This window comes from Seriola aureovittata, chromosome 5 (genome assembly GCF_021018895.1).
Source record: "Seriola aureovittata isolate HTS-2021-v1 ecotype China chromosome 5, ASM2101889v1, whole genome shotgun sequence".
In the NCBI taxonomy this organism is placed as follows: domain Eukaryota; kingdom Metazoa; phylum Chordata; class Actinopteri; order Carangiformes; family Carangidae; genus Seriola; species Seriola aureovittata.
The window spans coordinates 28,746,964-28,766,209 of record NC_079368.1 but is presented as its reverse complement, the minus strand read 5'-3'; the positions used below and the strand labels follow the sequence as shown (position 1 = coordinate 28,766,209).

General features: G+C 47.1%; 1 protein-coding gene across 3 annotated transcripts in view; it reads right to left on the bottom strand.

Moving 5' to 3' along the window:
- adamtsl2 (ADAMTS-like 2) overlaps positions 1-19,246 on the bottom strand; it is a 31,403-nt gene that overhangs the window by 7,379 nt on the left and 4,778 nt on the right. For 2 of the 3 annotated variants that reach the window (XM_056376505.1, XM_056376506.1), the window contains exons 2-14: positions 13,920-14,025; positions 11,627-11,769; positions 10,500-10,575; positions 10,285-10,387; positions 9,392-9,537; positions 8,646-8,769; positions 7,769-7,849; positions 7,512-7,687; positions 5,538-5,841; positions 2,916-3,267; positions 970-1,073; positions 544-670; positions 238-451 (exon numbers count right to left, since the gene is read on the bottom strand). In XM_056376505.1, coding sequence (XP_056232480.1) covers positions 238-451; positions 544-670; positions 970-1,073; positions 2,916-3,267; positions 5,538-5,841; positions 7,512-7,687; positions 7,769-7,849; positions 8,646-8,769; positions 9,392-9,537; positions 10,285-10,387; positions 10,500-10,575; positions 11,627-11,769; positions 13,920-14,025 — 2,056 coding nt within the window. Of the gene's footprint in view, positions 1-237; positions 452-543; positions 671-969; positions 1,074-2,915; positions 3,268-5,537; positions 5,842-7,511; positions 7,688-7,768; positions 7,850-8,645; positions 8,770-9,391; positions 9,538-10,284; positions 10,388-10,499; positions 10,576-11,626; positions 11,770-13,919; positions 14,026-19,246 lie in introns of those variants that run through there. The other variant, XM_056376507.1, reaches the window with a different exon arrangement.

Genomic DNA, 19,246 nt, shown 5'->3' with positions numbered 1-19,246 from the left:
TTTGTGCTTCACAAACCCGGGAGTCACGTCCCGGTCTGTGAAGAGTCTGACCGGAGCAGCAGCGTCTCGGAATCAGACTCGAGACTCGGTCAAAAATCCAAAATCCAAATAAAGCAAATAAAAGAAAGAAAAAAAAAAAAAAAAAAGTCTGAATTAAAAAGTGGAGCAAAGTAAAACAGGTGCTGTACTGTAAACGTGAAACCCCCCCCCCCCCCCTCTCTCAGCTGGGTGACGTACCTCGGTCCACTCGGCCACCTCCCACTGCGGGCCGCAGGCGGGGCTTTTGCAGGCCCGTCTCTCCACGGGTCTCTCCAGGTCGGCCATGGTGCAGAGGTCGCTGTAGACGGAGCTGTCCAGGCCCGGAGAGAGCATCTTCCAACAGCGCACCTGACGAAACTGGAACCCCTCCCCGCAGGTCCTGGAGCACTCGCTCCAGCTGCTCGCCTCCCACCTGAACATCAGCGCAGCTCGGGTCAAGCTTCTGTCTCAGGTACACTCAGCATTTACAACTGTTATGTAGTTTGAGCGGGACCCGGTCTCTACCTGGGCTGACACTCTCTGCCGATACAGAAGTCGTGGACGGGCTCCGGTCTGGTCAGAGCGTCGCAGTACATGTCGTGCACCTCCACGCCGTCGTATCGAACACACGAGACGAAGGACTTTGACACACCTGGGGAAGGGAAGGTTTATTTATACAGAACGTTTTATACCTCTAAAGGTGTTCACAAGGCTAAAAACTGTGTTTTGTGAGGTCACCGTGACCCTGACCTTTGACCTCTGACCGCCAAAATCAAATCAGTTCATCCTTGAGTCCAAGTGGATCTTTGTGCCAAGTCTGAAAAAATTCCCTCAAGCTGCTACAGAGATATCGAACGGGACGGACAACATCGCGATCATGTGTGTGTGTGTGTGTCTGTGAGTGTGTGTGTGTGTGTGTGTGTGTGTGTGTGTGTGTGTGTGTGTAGGTACCTATGGAGCACGTCATGCTGCAGGGCTCCTGAGACGAAAGTTTCCAGCGATACATGTCTGCAGCGCTCAGTTTCAGGTTCTTCTGGTAGAGCCTCTGATTCCCCCTGAGACACATACACACACACACACACACACACACACACACACACACACACACACACACATACACACACACACACACACACACACACACACACACACATACACACACACACACACACACACACACACACACACACACACACACACATACACACACACACACACACACACACACACACACACACACACACACACACACACAGACACACACACACACAGACATTAACCTCTCAAGATTCCAGGTAGATCTTCAGAAATGTTTTCAGGACATTTAAGGATACCCAGTGTAGTACAGAGCCTGAAACACACACACACACACACACACAAACACACATGCTCACACACTCACACACACACACACACACACAAACACACACGCTCACACACACAGGCCTCAGACCACAGTGTGACAGCTGATTCACAGCCTGCATCCCAGCAGACGCACTTTGTTTTTTCATCACATCACATAAAAGTCATGTGCACATTCTTGTCATAACACGGGTCGCCCCAGCCCCCCCCCCCCCCCCCCCTTCGCCGCCGCCGCCAGACGTTTATTTGAGAATCACAGGCAGGTTGAGTTATACCTCGCCGGCTTCCCTGCGTGTAAGCCAGACTGATTCCCGCACATTATTTTCTCCCCAGAGGTGACTGCAGTCTGACAGCACTCTTTCCCCCTCTGCATCATATTTTTCACTTTTCTTGCAAATACCTTGAATTATTTGTTTCTAAGTTTACCCCCCCCTCCCCCCCCCCCCGCTCCTCTGCTCCGCTCGTTTCCTCTCTCTCTCCGTCTCTCGGAGGAGAGGGCGTGTCATCAGGCGTTTTACAGCAGCTGGCTGCAGGACAGGTGGAGCTGTGTTTGGACACGGAGCGAGAGGCCGACATGAATTATAAATACCATGAATACAAAACCTGCTCTACAGCGCAGAGATCTACCTGTCTGTCTGTCCACCTGTCTGTCTGTCCACCTGCCTGAGATCTACCTGTCTGTCTGTCCACCTGCCTGAGATCTACCTGTCTGTCTGTCCAGCTGTCTGAGATCTACCTGTCTGTCTGTCCACCTGCCTGAGATCTACCTGTCTGTCTGTCCAGCTGTCTGAGATCTACCTGTCTGTCTGTCCACCTGTCTGTCTGTCCACCTGTCTGAGATCTACCTGTCTGTCTGTCCACCTGTCTGTCTGTCCACCTGTCTGAGATCTACCTGTCTGTCTGTCCACCTGTCTGAGATCTACCTGTCTGTCTGTCCACCTGTCTGTCTGTCCACCTGTCTGTCTGTCCACCTGTCTGTCTCCCTGCATGTCTAACCTGCTTTACTCTCTGCATATTTACCTGTCTGTCTGTCCACCTGTCTGTCCACCTGTCTGAGATCTACCTGTCTGTCTGTCCACCTGTCTGTCTGTCCACCTGTCTGAGATCTACCTGCCTGTAGATCTACCTGTCTGTCTGTCCACCTGTCTGTCTGTCCACCTGTCTGTCTGTCCACCTGTCTGTCTCCCTGCATGTCTAACCTGCTTTACTCTCTGCATATTTACCTGTCTGTCTGCCTTGTTGCCTGTCTATCTATTGGGTTACCTGCTTTACTGCCTGTCCACCTGTCTGACTGCTTCACTGCCTGTGTACCAGTCTGTCTCTTTGCTGTTTGTCTACCTGTCTCCTGGATTTCAACCTGTCTTGCTGCCTGTTTTCCTGCTCTGTTTTCTGTCTCCCTGCTTGTCTGTTTACCTGTCTCACACTTGACTTGTGTTCCCTCTGACTGACCTCGCAGCCTGCTTCCTGCCTGTCTTACTTCCTGTCTTACTTCCTGTCTCTCAGGTTGTATTCGGAGGAGCCCGCTGTCAGATTACCTGGTTCTGTTGGAGCGGCCCGAGCTCCTCCCGCCGCTCTGCACCGTCTTGTTCTGGTAGACGGTCTCTCCGCTGTCGTTGCGTTTGCGGCCCAGCGTGTACTCCAGCGTCTCGTTCCCGCCGAAGTCTCGCTCCAGGCTGCTCAGGTCCACCGGCCCCAGCTCCGACGAGAACAAGCCGTCTCCCCCCGTCAGCAGCTGATTGGTCGAGATGTTGATGAGCAGCTCGTCGGGGCTGATCCGACCGTCCAGCAGGACCCTCCAGATCAGGTTCGGGGAGTCCGGCCCTGGATCCAGGGGTCCACCAGCAGGGGGGGGTTTGGCCGTGCTGCCTGTGTGACTGCTGTTTCCTTCTGAGGGACACAGGTGGAAAAGTTCAGCAAAGCTTGGAGAGGAAAGTACGATCTGCTTCCTGTTTCTGTGTGTCCTGTGTACACCTGTCCACCTGTCCACCTGTCCACCTGATCTAATGTGATCAGACACAACAGCCCTTCAACACGTTCTGTCTCTGTGACTCTTCAGACGCTCTGAGAGGCGTTGATGCTCCTCAGTGGCGCCGGCAAGACTGTCACAGAGCGCACACGAACCGCCTGTTAGATACCTTTAGGTTTCCACACACACACACGTATGTGAGCGAGCAAGAGAGAGAGAGAGAGAGAGAGAGAGAGAGAGAGAGAGAGAGAGAGAGAGAGAGAGACTGATTCTCTTTCTGTTCTTTTGTATTTTCACAATAAAAGTCTGATTATTCACCACATGCGTTTCAGAGACCGACCAACAAAACAGCAACATATATACGGCAGTGAACGTCCCAGAGAAACGACACGAACAGTCGTCTCACTACTAAACACAATAACGATCAACATCTGGACCGAGCCGAGCTGCTACAATAAACAATCAATACAATAACTAATAAAAGTAAATAGTATTCCTGCCTGTTTGAAGCTCATTCTGCGTCTGAACGTTGCATCAAACTCTTGCAGAGCGACCTCCGCATCGATTCAATATCATGACAGATGTTCATCAGCTCCACATCTGCAGCGTCAACATCAAAGCACCAGCTCCTCCTTCATCTGCCGCTTCAGTCCGGACTGTTTGTTTTTCTTTTCCCTTCGTACACACTCCAGGTTCGGACGAGTATTGATTGTTGTGGAAATGTGTGGTTGATGAACAGGCCTGTGCTGGTTTGTTAAGTTTAAATTATTTCAGGAAATGTAAAGAGGAGGGAGGAAACAGGCGGCAGGATGAGCTCAGCCTCTGCTCTGCGGTGTGACGTCAGCCTGTGCAGGGAAACGTATGGCGAGCCTTTTAACCACCTCTCCGCCTCATCTCAACCGCCCCGCCGCGCCGGTGTAATGGCCCGGGCCGCCAGCTGAGCGAGCTGAGAGCCCGCAGGAAAAGGCCATTACCGCTCATGTTGGTGATGCAGCTGTGTTTTTTTTTTTTGTTTTAAAGGAGAAAAACACCACGAAACGCTGAATTTTTCATCCGCCGCTGATCTTCTTTATGTGTCCGCAGCATGAATAATGCACAGCTCCGAAGGGCCGTCGCACACACGTCAGGGCCGAGAGAGCGGCTTCACCATCTGACCCATTTTGTCTGATTCACTCTCTTCCTCTCTCTTCCTTCCCAGGAAACAGACACGTACCATCTTATTATCTCATATCTTCTCATATCTATCTCTCTCTTCTCTTCAGGCTCACACACGTCATTATTTAGCACAAACTGCGACACTCCTGGTGTTAATTAGTGCTAATCTTCATTACTTGGTGTCGTGGCGGTTGTGGTGAACACCAAAGCTTTTCCCATATGGACATGAAATATGTGACATATACTGTGTCCCTACATCAGGAGTGATGAAATATTATCATCAAATATACAGAAACACAAACATGAAGATATAAGTTTATAACATATATGAAATACACATGAATCTTTATATATTATAAAATGTTGCAGCCATATATGTTAAAGATACATATTTAATTTATATATATGTAACAACATATTTATTCTATATGTTTATATGATCCATCGTTGCAGTATGAAGCCGCTGGCGTGATCTGTATTTATGTTTTAATATGTTCATGTTACAATCATGAACAAACAGCATCGATTTAAACTTCAGATCTTCATCTTCAGCTCCGGGTCGTTCTAGCTAAGAAGCTTATTAGCTTAAGCTCATTCACCAACCATTCGTAAGAAGAAACGTCTCTTTAAAACCCACTTACTTACGCACTTTTTTACGAAGACTCTGACGTGTTTTCTTATGTGGGATTTCTTCTGAAGAACAGAATCTGCGCACACTCAAGAGTCTCTTACGCATTTACTGCATTTTCTTCTGTTCTACAGTTATCTAATGTTATATTATTTAAATTACAATTCAATTTTTGTCATTTAAAATATTGTTATTTTACAAAGCATTATGGTCTTTTAAAATAAATGAACGCTTCATTAAGACCAAACGGCTCGTCAGCGTCTCACTTCCTGCAGCAGTTCCTCCTCTTCACACGTTTTGATTCCATCTTTAGATTTTCATTTTTTTGCATTTTCTCAGCTTTTATATTATCTTGTCACTCTGTATTAATATGTGAATTGTGAGGCTTGTTTTAAACTCTGGTCCCACCTGTAAATTTTGGGGCAGCCGCTCCGTCCTGGTCGCAGTCGATGGCCGCCGTCTCCTCATACACCTCATTGGTCTCTTGGCCCTTCTGCCCGTCTCCACCCGCCGGCTCCAGCGGGCCCTGAGGGGCCGCCTGGTCGTAGATACTGCCGTTAGGGGACAGCAGAGTCCCCATCTCCACGGACACTTCACCGGCTGAGGTGTCGGACCCGGTGTAGACGGGGGGAGGGGGGATGGGCGGCAGCGAGTCCCGGAGGACGGTGTACTCGTAGGTGATGTACGGGGTGCGACCGTTCTGGTTCCACACCTGAGTGAAGAGAGGAGAGACACAAAACCAGGACCAGATCAGCTGGTTTCACATCAACACTTCTACACACCAAACAATAAGATCTCATGTTTAATTTCAATATGGACTTAAAACATCAGAACGTTCATGTTGTCATGCAGCGAACTGGGTTCGGTGTTACATGGCGGGCACCTTCGCTCACTAAAGTACGGTGGCTGATGAGGGCAAACGCTGCAGCGGCCCAAAACAATTACATTAGGGGAAACCAGCTGCAAATTCAGAAATCATGCAGCTTCAAAATCACATAGGAAAATAGAAGAATAAATACAAGAACGGAAACGTGCTACAAATGAAAAAACAACAAAGACAAAAACACATGTGCAACAGAAAACACGCTGCAGACCCAGACAACCCCCCGTTAGAGCTGCAGGCCTGTAGGGGGAGCTCTCACTGGAACACAGACTGTTAATAAGCTAATGCTAACGCTAACGCTCACTACTTTTCTGTAGCTCTTTACGGCCAAATGTAAAAAAGAACAAATACTGGCCTCTCAGGTCGAAGCTCACGTTGAGGGTTGCCACCTGTCCCGTATATGATACAGGATCGTCCCATATTTCAAAATAAAATGCCGCAATTTGTCGTCGTCCCTTATTTCTTCACATAGAACCCAAGTCAAGCTCATGCTGAAGGGGTTCCACTGAGAGCCCCCCCTAGAGGACGTTGTCTGGATCTGCAGCGTTTCTTCTGTTGCATTTGTTTTGGGGGTGCAGCGTGTTTCTGTTCTTGTTCGTGTTTTTTTAATCGGCATCGTTTCTGAATGTGCAGCTTGTTTCTCCAGATATGGAGCCGAGTCCTGTTCATCACCTCCAGCTCCAGCGTCCTGCAGAGAGATCTGACCTATCCAACCTGGAGTGGGACATGGATCCAGGTCCGCTGTCAGAATCCAGGACCTGGACTCGGACTCACCGCCGCGTCTGCGTTTCACTTACATCTCGGTCTTTTTCACTGTTATAAAGGAGACGATACTCACAGTCTCAGCTGCTCCATCACTGCTTTAATCACACATGAGCAGCTTGTTGCCAGGAAATATTTTGGCAGCCCTCCCGCCTCCTCCCCCTCATGAGTCAGCAGTCTTTGTCAGAATGACCTTTAGAAGGTTTAAGAGTTAACAGCAGCAGCCTAAAGCTTAAATTCTTGGGCTTCCTAATTTACAATTATCCAACTCTGCCTGCCAAGACCAACACAACAACTCTCCTTTGTTTCTGGAGTTTAAAGGGTTTTGGAGAATCAGTTGAATATTAGGGAGCAATGAGGAGTTTGTTTGTGCCACTCATACACGTGCACATGGCAGGCGGGCGCAGGTCAGGGGTCAAACGTCTCCTTCACAGGAAGTGACACGTCCAACGACTGTCACACTAAACCCACCACAGCTGCTGCGAGTGGACTGAACTGGACAACAAAATAATATCTGTCAGATCAGATCTCAAAGACAGCAGGAATCTTTCCTGACACACACACTGTTGGTCCAACAGAAGGAGCTTCTTCTGGTATTTCCTCTTTTACTTGAGAATAAAAGGAGATAATTTAATATTTGTTCAAAAATAAGTATGAATTCTGAAATCTAAGAAAAGAGGTGAGTGAGGAGTGAGTGGATTAAAGTGAGAGAGGCGGATGGAGGGAGGAGGTTGTACCAGAATATTGATGGCCTGGTCGATGGGGCCTTTGGCGACGATGTACTCGATCCCGGTCTCGTACACGTCCATGGGCCGGCGGTACTTGAAGACGGTTCCAGCGGCGTGGAAGTTCTGGGGACTGTCCACCTTGTAGGCGCCGTTAAAGAAGAAGTTTCCCGCCTGGTCGGTCACAGCTGAGGAACGACACCGACAGCAGACATTTAAAAAGAGAGTTCTGAGTTTAGACTCTGACGAGAGGAAGTACGTCCACTTACCCAGAACATCGGCCGACTTCTTCCTCTCAATGATCTGGATGTCCCATGATCCCTCGGGGATTTGAGTGATGAAAGAGTAACCTTGACGACATGGAAGCACATGCTCAGTTACACCCTCCCCTCCACAAACTGCTCCGGAGTTATGAAAGTCATTTTTTCGATGAGCCGCATTTTTGTCTTTTTATGAATCAATCAAAACTTACTCAGGTTGAATCGTTGCTTTGTTGATTTCTAAATCACACGGTTAGCATGTATCAAGGTCAGCGTATTTAGCTAGCACCTGTTGTCCTGACGACCAGTTACTGTAACTGTAACTTTGGGAATCATCTTGTCGGACTCTCGTCCTGTTATAATATATTTGTCTGTTCTGTTTATTATTGGCAATAAAACAAATGAATTGTGTCTGTTTTGACTGAAGGTAGGTCTGTGGTCTATGCTAAACAAAACTTTGATAAATATTATTAAATAAATAAATAAAGTATCATGTTATTGTAAAACAATGCATATCTTCAGAATACTAAGCTTATTGAGACAAAAATTAAAAGTTAATGAGTGAAATTTAATTTAATGTAACATGTTCCAAGCGTCCGCAGGTTTGGGGTCAGTTACAACATCTGAATTCTTCCATTCAAATAAATATTGTGAATGATTCTTCGTATGTAATCATCTCTAAATGCTTTGGGTAATTAGCAGACAGGTGGTTTGTCTCTGAGCGACTGAGAAATGTAAAAAGTGTTGCAACCGTTCCCCGACTCCCTCAACCTCTAATCCTTGTGCCTTTTTATTCTTTATTAGTTTTTCATCCTTAATCATCTTTCAATTTCATTTTCATTTTCCTCTGAATGATATAAAACATTGGAGACAGAACTGAACTCACCCAGCGTCGTGGCGCCGCGGCGGAAGTTTCCCGTGACTCTGCTGCAGCTGCTGCCGTCGCCCTGACACACGCCGCACTTATCCAAGGTGTTGGAGGAAAACAGAACCCCGTCACATCCGATTGGCTGAGCAGCAAAAAGCAGGAAGTGGAAGTACAGAGGATGACATTTTAAAAAAGGAATGCGATGATGGAGAAGCAGTGAATATTTTCTACGATGAGATCAGATCATTTTGGAAGATGATAAAAAGATCAAGTGAGACAGGAAGTGATTCATCTTGAGGAGAATGCGTCTCTGTGTCGCTGACACATTCATCACAGCTCCTACATGTCGTATTTTTACATTCGGATTCACGGACAGACTTCCTGGTGTCGTGCATCCGCCGCGATTCTGAAAAGGATCAAGCGTTCGCAACACAAACACAAACAGACAGTCGCTCTGTTTCCCTCACTCTGCTTCAGCCTCGTCACACAGACGCTGCAGAGCAACGTGAGTAATGTGTAACATCAGAGCTGATGGAGGGTGACAGGAGGCGGCGCCAGGTTAAATCCTGAGTCAGAAAACTTCACTGCAGCGTGTCTTCACAGAGTTCATGGCACTGGGATCATCGCCGTCTCTTTTTCTTTTGACTGGATTTTCGGCGTTTGCAGCATTTGATCGTCACGTTGTGGGAATGAATTAAATCATCTCAGCCTCCGTCGCTTCTACTGCGTCGTAAAAAACAAAGTAAATAAGGAGCTGGACTCACCTCGCACTTACCGTCCACGCAGACGCCGCGGTAGCTGCTGTACTTGCAGGAAGTGCCATCCCGCGCCGTCACCATCAGCTGCCTCTGGCCGTCCGTCGTGGTGCAGTGGAGGTCGCACGGGTTACTGGAGATGTGAACGTAGTCGTCTAGAGAGGAGCACAGGTCAAAGGTCACTGATACTGGACTGTTTCTTCCTAACTGTTACTCTGCTCCTGTTCATTCTGACGGACGCTGCTGCTGGTTCCTGCTGCGACTGTCTTACTACAGGTGAATGTTTCCTCATCACGTTTACAGCAGACAAAGAGCAAGGACTCCACATGCACAGTCATTGGACTTAATGTCAGTGAATTAAATGTTGGAGCTTGTTGGAGTCAAACTCCTCGTGTCTCGCCTGCGTCTCGCTTCTCACCTTTGTGCTTGGACTCTTCACCTGGCTGGCTTTTATTTGTTAGTGTAGACGGTGACTGATAAGTGTCGGGATGGAGGGATGAAATGCAGGTGGAGGACGAGAGGAGATGAATTGGGTAAAATGCAAAGAGAGAGTAGAGAGACGTGGTTTCCTCCTAATTAAAAGAAGTACGGTGGCCCTGAGAGCTCAAAGCACCGCAGCTTAAGGAAACACATGCAAACAGACGAAACACAAACAAGCTCAAGAAAAGAATTCATCAATTTGACAAAGACACTAAAAACTGCGTCCCAGCCTGGTTCCCCTGGAAACACTTCTGTTGTTGTCTGAGCTACTTGCGGCACTTTTTCTGAGCTTTTTTGTCTGTTATCAGATAATAACAATATTTGCTTTAAACATGCAAAAGATGGCGCCGGTGTCAGAGCACGCCGCGGCTCAGACCTCCTTCACCTCCGGTCTGTTTACTGGGGGAAACCAGGATTATTACCAGGATACAGAGGTTTCCACTGGTAGTTCCTCCCATTGTAAAGCTGCGAGTTGAAGGACCAGCACTGCTCCTCTCTGAAGCTCCGCCCTGTGGGAGGACAGTCCTGCAGGACGCAGAGAGACGGCGTTTGTCAGGGACGGTTTTCAGGAGTCTGTCACACTGTGTTTGCTTTTGTACAGAGGTGAGATGACGCGATGGGAAAGTGTGTGACTCACTTTAGTGTTGCAGAGGTGATATTTCTTGGCAGTTCCTGTGCAGGTCATGTTGTCCTTCCCAGCAGCGACTTTCTTTCTTTGGACACAAAACAAACAATTAAAGAGTTAACGAGAAAAACAATAATATTCAGGATAATTCAACATGATGAATCCACTAACCTGTGAAACAAATCTACAATTTAAGAGAAGACGCAGGTCAATGTTCAAGTTCCACTTAATATCAGTTTATATTCTGTTTCCTGTCCTGAAAAATAATCCAGTATATTTATGATGTGATGCATGTGTGTGCACGTAGAAGGTGCATGTTCACACACACACGCATTAACGGTGTGTGTTTGTGCATGTATGTGTGTATAACAGTATAAGTGGGTGAACGGCAGTTACATGTGTATATGTGATTTATTTATATTGTGGGGACAAAAACAACAACCCAAACCTTTATGGTTAAAGGAGTTAAACATCTGGAGAACTACGTTTGTCTGTCGTCGACCCAGAGCTGCATGAAGATTGATGAGTGTTGTATCAATAGATCTCGCTCTGGGACTTTTCACAGTCAGATGCTCCGTGTGAGACACACACTGCAGATCAGAGGCTACACAGACGTCCCATCACGATGTTATTACTATGGCAACTAGAGACCATCGCAGCAGCCGCAACGCCTGTCAACACGCTGACCTCATGACCCCTCGGTACTCGTGGTTCAGACCACGCCCATCTTTTTTTTTTATCTCAAGTACGCACCTGGAGAGTTCGGTGACTGTGTCTGGCAGGTTGTGGCGTTGTCGTGGTGACAAAGAGAGAGACACATAAACACCTGCCAGAATATTAAATATGACCTCTGTGGTCGTTACTGTCATAATGTCACACACACACACACACACACACACACACACACACACACACACACACACACACGCACACACAGCAGGCCTGTCACAGCTGGTGTCACTGATGTTCAAGTCTGTTCACTAATTAGCAGCAAGATGTTTGTGGTGGAAAAGAAAGTTGATCAAGAGAACAGAGAGTGTTGCAGGCAAAAAGCTAAATGTTCAGTTTATGAAAGGGGTGTGTGTGTGTGTGTGTGTGTGTGTGTGTGTGTGTGTGTGTGTGCGCGCAGACTGACTGACCTCTGTTTGAGGCAGTGTCTCTCCTGTGACATCACTCCTCCTCCACAGGTACGAGTGCAGGCTGTCCACTTGGCCCACTCCCCCCACCAGTACGTGGTCACCTCTAGCTCCTCCTCCAGACTGTTGGAGGCCACACCGTCCTCCTGCACACACACACACACACACACACACACACACAAAAACAAACTTTAACCTTTATAAACTTTATATCCCATTGGCTGACTGTTTTCTGAGTGATCCAATAAAAATATAGCAGATTTCAGGTAAAAACACTCAGAGAAACCAAATCCTGCAAGGTTTGGATGGTGGGTCCAGGTGGGCGGGGCTTGGTGACTGCTTTGTTGTGACATCACAAAGTTGCAGAAGTCCTGACGGCTGGTTTTAAGGCTCAGTTTCTGAATACAGGCTGTGTGCATTTCTCTGTGGACTGAGGCTTTGATACTTTCACAGTATTAATATAGAAGCTAGAGCTGATCTATAATCACACTACACATGGACAGTTTCCAGTGCGTTTGAAGCGAGACGAACTGAGACCAGTCGTGGCAGAAACGCTAGTAGTAGTTGTAATAGCATGTTTGGGAGTGATACACAAACAGCAGCAGCAGAAGTGGAGTCAGTACAAGCCTCTGTCCAGTACTTGTTGTATCAGGAACATCAGCAGCAGTAGTTGTAATAGTTTCAGCGGCACTCTGGTTCCACTGTATAAAAGACCGGACGGTCAGAACCAAACAGAGTCACGGTAAACGGACGTCAGAGGGTTTTTGTACTGGAGCTCCAACGTGTGAAGAACATTTCACACATTCCTGATGTGCAGGAGCAGCGTTAATTCAGGCCGATGGCTGCGTCCCTTCATTCAGACAGATTCATCAGAGTGACCGCTGGAATGTGCGCTGAGCTCCTTGTAAAGGTGCGAGAGACGCTGGAAATACCAGACAGAGAGCGTAAGTGGGAGAGAGACGGGGGGAGATAGATGAGCACAGAGAGAGAGAGAGAAGAAGAGAGCGACCACGAGAGAGTCAGGGACGATCAATCTGTTCATCACACGGCTCAGATTAACACCTTATAATATTTATAATATTTTAATTTTATTTTTTTAACCCTTTTTGATCTGTTTTACTGAAAGTCTTTTTTTAAAGAAAGCTTTGGACAAAGGCCCCGCGGCTGTGACAAGTCCAGTCAACCCGCACTGAAGGAAGAAAAATAAAAGCGGCGATGGCGTGAGTCGGACAGGTGGGTCGGTGCAGCGTCAGCAGTAATGTGGCCACTGAGCCGGAAGGCAAAAGCTTTCCATTCACACGTCCATCTACATTCCAACCCTCGGCTATTGTCGTGAGCTTTGTGTCGAGGCCGAGTGAATGAGATCGTGAATACCAGCGGCCTTAGAGATAAGGTGACGAGCTCAGACACCTGGAGCAGTGGCGGTAGTGGCGCTTCGATAAGGACCAGACCCCCAGGAGGAGCTGGGAAACCTGCTGCCACCGCGACCCGGCCCCGAGAACAGGCGGGAAACACAAGGAAAAGCTGAACAAGATATAAATTAGAAAAGGACGGAAAAAATATTTAACTTATTTAAACACAAATACTCAAAGTACAGAAAGTAATTCTGTGCATTAAAACCTTCAGGTGCTACAATATAAAATAAGTTGTTGGATTTTGGTCACATGTTCAAATGTCGACGTCAAGCTGTCGTCAGTATCTCTACCTGTCACCTGACGTCACAACCTACATTCACCCAGACTCCAGCACCGGTGATTAACGGTCAAACTGTGACGTCCGGTCCAGCAGAAGATTATCAGAGAGAGCTATTTGATCACGAGCCGGTCCAGAGGTTAGCTCCTCGCAGCACTGATCAGAGGACATCTTTTATAAAGATACCTAGAATACTTAAACACCTGCTGGGCCCCTCGGGTCCTGAGCACGGCACCACTGCTGAACAACACCAGGGGGGAGTGTGTTCGCTGTCCTGGGTCCCACGTCCTGGGAACCAGGTCAGCAAACTGTCTCTGAACTGTGATTTACGTCACAGCTGAAGACGTGTTAGTGCGCTTGAGTTATCATACACACCTATACACTTTAACTTACTTATTTAGTTTTCATCTAATTTAATTTTCAGCCAAATTTATCCCAGTTTTAACTTGTAACATTTCGACGTCTTTGACCAAAATCACCAAAACAGTATTTAATGAGCTGATGAATTAACATCAGAATCGATTGTTAGACAACCACCAACACAACAACTCCCTGCACACAGACCGTATTTTAGCGTTCTTCATTAGCGGCGTGTGTTGTGTACCTGCAGCCCCCTGGTGGACAGGTTCCCCACAGACACCGCCAGCGTCAGGAAACCCAGCAGGACCACACCCGTCTCCCTGCATTGTTCCCATGACCTCACCCTCATCCTGGTGGATCACAGACAGAGAGAAAGGGAAGAAAAACAACAGGTTTAATATGTGCACAAGAGAAAGAAACGTGTCATCATCGCTGCAGCTGCTTGTACTGCACCTGTTCTGTAACCTCTACCGTATGTAGTTACTGAATCTGAAGGATTAAAGGTAGAAAACATCCCATAAACCACCGGTTCTTAACCTGTGGGCCGTGAAGGTTTTATAAGTGGGCCACAAACCAGCTGTAAAACGGTACAATTTTGGTGAAAAGACGTAATTATATAAGAAAAACTGAAAAAGTATTAAAATGGAAATGTGGTTAGCAACAGGAAGAATTAAGAGACAGATGGTTGAATCGACAAGTGATATTATTTGGCCCTCGTATCGTTTGCGTTCAGATGCGAGCCGCCAACATTTTTGAGAAGTTCAAGTTGGAAAAGGTTGGGAAGCGCTGCCACGAACTTTACTATAAACTTCTGCAGTAAACGACTCGAGCTGTCGACGCGTTTTTAAAAACCATCAGGATAACTTATAAAAACGCAGAGTATCCGCTGAATAAATCTGCCTCTTGCGATGAAAGACAATCAACAGAACAGGAACCATGGACCTCTCGAGCGCTCAACACTCAGACCGACATCATGTCCACGTGACGGGTTTTCTCCAAACACGGAGCAGCCGGCGTGATGATTAATGGAGGGAGTGTGGGCCAGAAACCCGTCTGTGTGTGGAAGCAGCCGCTGATGAGTCTTTAACAAAGGCTGAAGGGTTTTGAAGGGAAATATCACGACCGCTAATGAGCTCTCGTGGCATTAAAAACCCCACGTCCAGGCACTTACGTGAATTGCGGATGAAAGCAGATTGCTGAGACGTGTGTCTCCTCAGCTTCCAAACCCACAGAAAAGGCCTGGAGTTGGATTCTTTTTTTTTTTTTAACGCCACGAGAACACATTAGCGGTCGTAATATTTCCTTTCTGACTCTTCGGTGAAATCCTTCGCCTCCCAGAACATCTGTGGTTGTTTAACGGGAGGGTGGGTTGGTGTGGGGGGGGGGGGGGGGGGGGGTACCTGAAGTTCTGCTCTGACCCAAGATTCAAGAGCACATAGCAGCAATTACAGCACACACACACACACACACACACACCAGCACTTACTGACGTGCAGAGTGCAGCTCCTGCACCTCGCTGACCTTACACTACAACATTTACATTTTTGGTTTCCCGGCGCAAAACATTTTCTGTGCTGAGATGTTTCATCTCTCCGGTGCTACAAGGTAAAGTTCTTACATGATGGACACGACAATTCAAAAACAAACGAGAAACAACACGATGTGCTTCTAGGAAAAAGTTCAACACTGTGAGAAATGAGCTCGTTTGCATTTTTTCATACAGTTAGATGAGAAAACTCATCACGCTCAAGTCATGTGCATTAAGTTTGGATAGCTGTGTCCCAGTTCAGGGGTCACATCCTTCAGAGGACGCCGTTTCACCAAGGCCGAACAGGAATGAGACGGTCTGGTCTACGGAGAATTCTGCGCCCAACCCTTAGGCCGGGAGCCGGGAGGCGTGGCACGTGCAGAACATCTTGGGGTTAATTACGGCGCCCATGTTAATGTGTTGGAGGACGTACACTGCGTCGCGTGAGTTAGCGATTCGGCGTCTCGCCTATTTTTCACACGTGACGCAGTTCCCACCAAAAATAGACAGATCAAAGACCTGATGATGTCATACTGACATCATATCAGCAACATTACACCATTACATAACACTGACTGATAGATACCTAAAAAAATATAAATTATATATATTTTTTAACCATTTTAGCAGCTGTTTGTGGTGATTGATGGATTTTTGTGACGTTTTCTGTCAAAAATAAATCAAAAATTAATTTATAATAGAAAGAAATCTAACATTCATGTCGCCTGTAAACTCTGCGTAGAGAGATAGAGCTGACAGGTGTGTTCCCGTTGCGTTACATGTACACCTTGGTTTTAACAGTTGTACCGTCAACCCAATACTTTAATTTGAAAGTGTAATCCTCAGTCTCTCTGTCAGTGCTGTTTGCTGACATATTATTTTCATTAGCAGGAATCAATGAACCTTTGGATGTTTTGGGTCACGAAGGATCCACCCGTTGGAAAAGGAGGACGCCTGAAGAATACAGGGATACGGGACACAGCTCAAGATTAACCCAGCTTCGCATGAAGACTGGAAACAGCTGGAAAACAGCTAACCTGGCTCTGTCCAAAGTTCAAATATGCACCTAGCAACACCTCTGAAGCTCTAATTCGTTTTACTTTTGTTCTTTTGATTGTTCCTGATTCCTCAAGCTGTTTCTCCACAGCCCTCCACACTGTGTCTCCCTGCAGGGATTCTTCCTCTGTCTTACAGCATCCTACATAAACAGAGTCAGGGTGTTTATAAAGCTCTCACCTGTCTCACATTATTGCCTTAACTGCATTAGAGTTGTATGTTGTGAGTGCGTACGAAGCTGGTAGCTGAAAGATGTTCTGGATTACAGCATCAGGTGAACTCTGCTTCAGATGGAAGCCAGTGTGCGCTGTCAGGGCTCCAAGCACGTCAGAGCTAAACAACGGCACGGCAGGCGAAGGGCATTTTCTCAGACAATGCACACTCACGCCAAAACCAGCGTGCCGGCGGCAGGTATTTGAATGTGCTGGCAGCCCGTGTTGGCGCTGGCAGGTGGAGGGTGACACAGACAGGCTGTTGAGAGGCCACAGGTGTTGGGAGACGGGAGTTGGACAGCAGAGGGGCCCATGTAAAAGTTAAACAAGCCTCAGTGTGCTGGAAGGACCAAGGTAAGTTTCCTAGGACTTAACACAGGTAGGCCTTTGTCTGGCTGGGCTATATGAAGGCAGCAGACTATAAGGAAATGTAGATGTCTGTCTGTGGCGGCTGACGTGAACAGGCACAGACACACAGGAAAAGGAGGGTACTGAAAACCTCTGCAGTTGTATATAGGAGCTTAATGACTCAATGAAGCCTTTGATTTAGAGAGGGCCGTCTGCAGAGAAGCGGCTCTGAAAAAACCTCTATCTCGCTCCTTTGTGGCGCTTTGGATTCACAGCGACGCCACAACTCCAAAAAACAAAACAAAAAGAACAAAAAACATCCCTCGAAATGTCTTTTTTTCTTCGAACCCCTCCTGCAGCATAATCCAATTTCTTTTGTCAATTTATCTGATCGGTTTGTTCCAAATGTTCTCGTATTTTCACCAAAATATCGCTCACGATGACTTTTATCGTACAAAACTATCTCACATTTATGAATACAGGGTTGAACATCAGGTTTGAACTATCTATTATTCTATCTATGAACTGAAGTGATCAGCAGATGAGTAGCAGCAGCTGTCCGGGCCTCTCGTTGTCTGTTTTTGTTTTTCACTGGAGTAAAGTATAAAACTAGTGGAAAAACATTCTCATACACGTCTTCTGACACTTTGAGCTTTAAAGAAGGATTCAAACAGCAGGCGACCCATGTCGTGATGAGCCTCAGTCCCTCTCTGCATCAGGAATGTGGCTTTAAACAGACACAAGCACATGCACAAATATATACGTGCACACTGTAAATGCAGAGAGATAAAACTTCAGGGAAACTCTCTTGGTTGCAGTGTCTGAATCAGCAGATTTGAGGGGGGTTGAATGATATCAGGAGGCTTCGTGCTGCACACATACTTCCACACACACACACACACACACACACACACACACACACACACACACACACACACACACACAGACAGAGCTTCTAGGAAAGGGCTCATAGTACATCCCGTGTCCTCAGGTCCAGTTAGGCAGCCTTGTTAAAATAAGCAAACAGCTCGTCTCGCCCTGTTTGCAGTCTGGCTTTCTCTGGCACTAAATATTGGTGACAGGTGTCTTAAAGCAGGCGCAGCAGCACCTGGACTTCATTATCCAACCAGACACAGCTGGAGCCCAGCCAGCTGCCAAACACACACACACACACACACACACACACACAGAGGAGACGGACACTCAGTCAGACACAGCTACACATGTGTATACACTCAGCCAGTGGCGTGACTCGAGTGCACACAAACACACACACGTAGGCCACCGCGCACGAGCCATGTGCACGTACAGGTATGCGAACGCCCTCGCGTGAATGTACACACACACACACACACAACACACACACACACACACACACACACACACACACACACACACACAGCCATACACTGTCTCTCACTGTGAGTGTTGTTCGCGCAGACTCTCTCTCTGCCGCTAACACACACACACACACACACACACACACACACACACACACACACACTCACATTTATACGACTGTACTTGAAAGGACTGTCAATATAAAACTTTCGCTATCACACGACCCTCATCACAGACACCTGAAGCATAATCTAAACCTGAGTCCAAACTTCAACCTAAAACTAAGCTGCTGTCCTCAAATGGCCCCTCGACGGTGTGGACAACCCAGAATGCATCACTTTGACACCCAGTCTTCCGCCGCCATGTCCACCTTGCTACGATGTCCCTCTGGTCCACCCGCCTTATTTTGCCACATCGACTCACCACAGTGTCTCTACTTTAATCGACCGTCCTCGTTTGGCTGAAACACCCTTATTTTGACACAATGTCCCCACTTTGTCAAAATGCTTTTATTTTGACACATACGTCATAATTTTTTTTTGAACGGTGTCCTCACTCAGCATCAACCTCCGAGGCGGAAACATGAAGCATCAACACTGAATTAGCAACAACTGCAGTTCCTCTAACGACCACTAGAGTCCGGCTCCAACAATGAGTCAGTCCCCATAGACTCCCATGTTAAAATCCAACTTTACAGCAGAAATAAACATGTTTACAGCCTGGTACAAAAACTGTTTTGGTCTCTAATCTAATTTCCTCCTTCATGACACCTGTTTATATAACTCACCTGTTTATATAACTCACCTGTTTACATTTTATTAAGGACTAAAGTTATGGAGGATTGGGGGGGCGTGGCCTCTTTGAGTGACAGGTGGGTGAGCGTATGCTTTCCACAAATCGGCATTAACCAAAGTCTCAGCTCCACACAGGCCCCTCCTCTTTGCCCATTTTTGGATTAGCTGGGAGTTAGGGGGCGGAGTCAGGCACTGCCAAGATGGCGACGGCGTAGCAGCTAACTCTGAGCTTCAGAAAACTGTGGGCGATGTCACCGACGCGACGTCCATCTTTATTTACAGTCCTCACTTT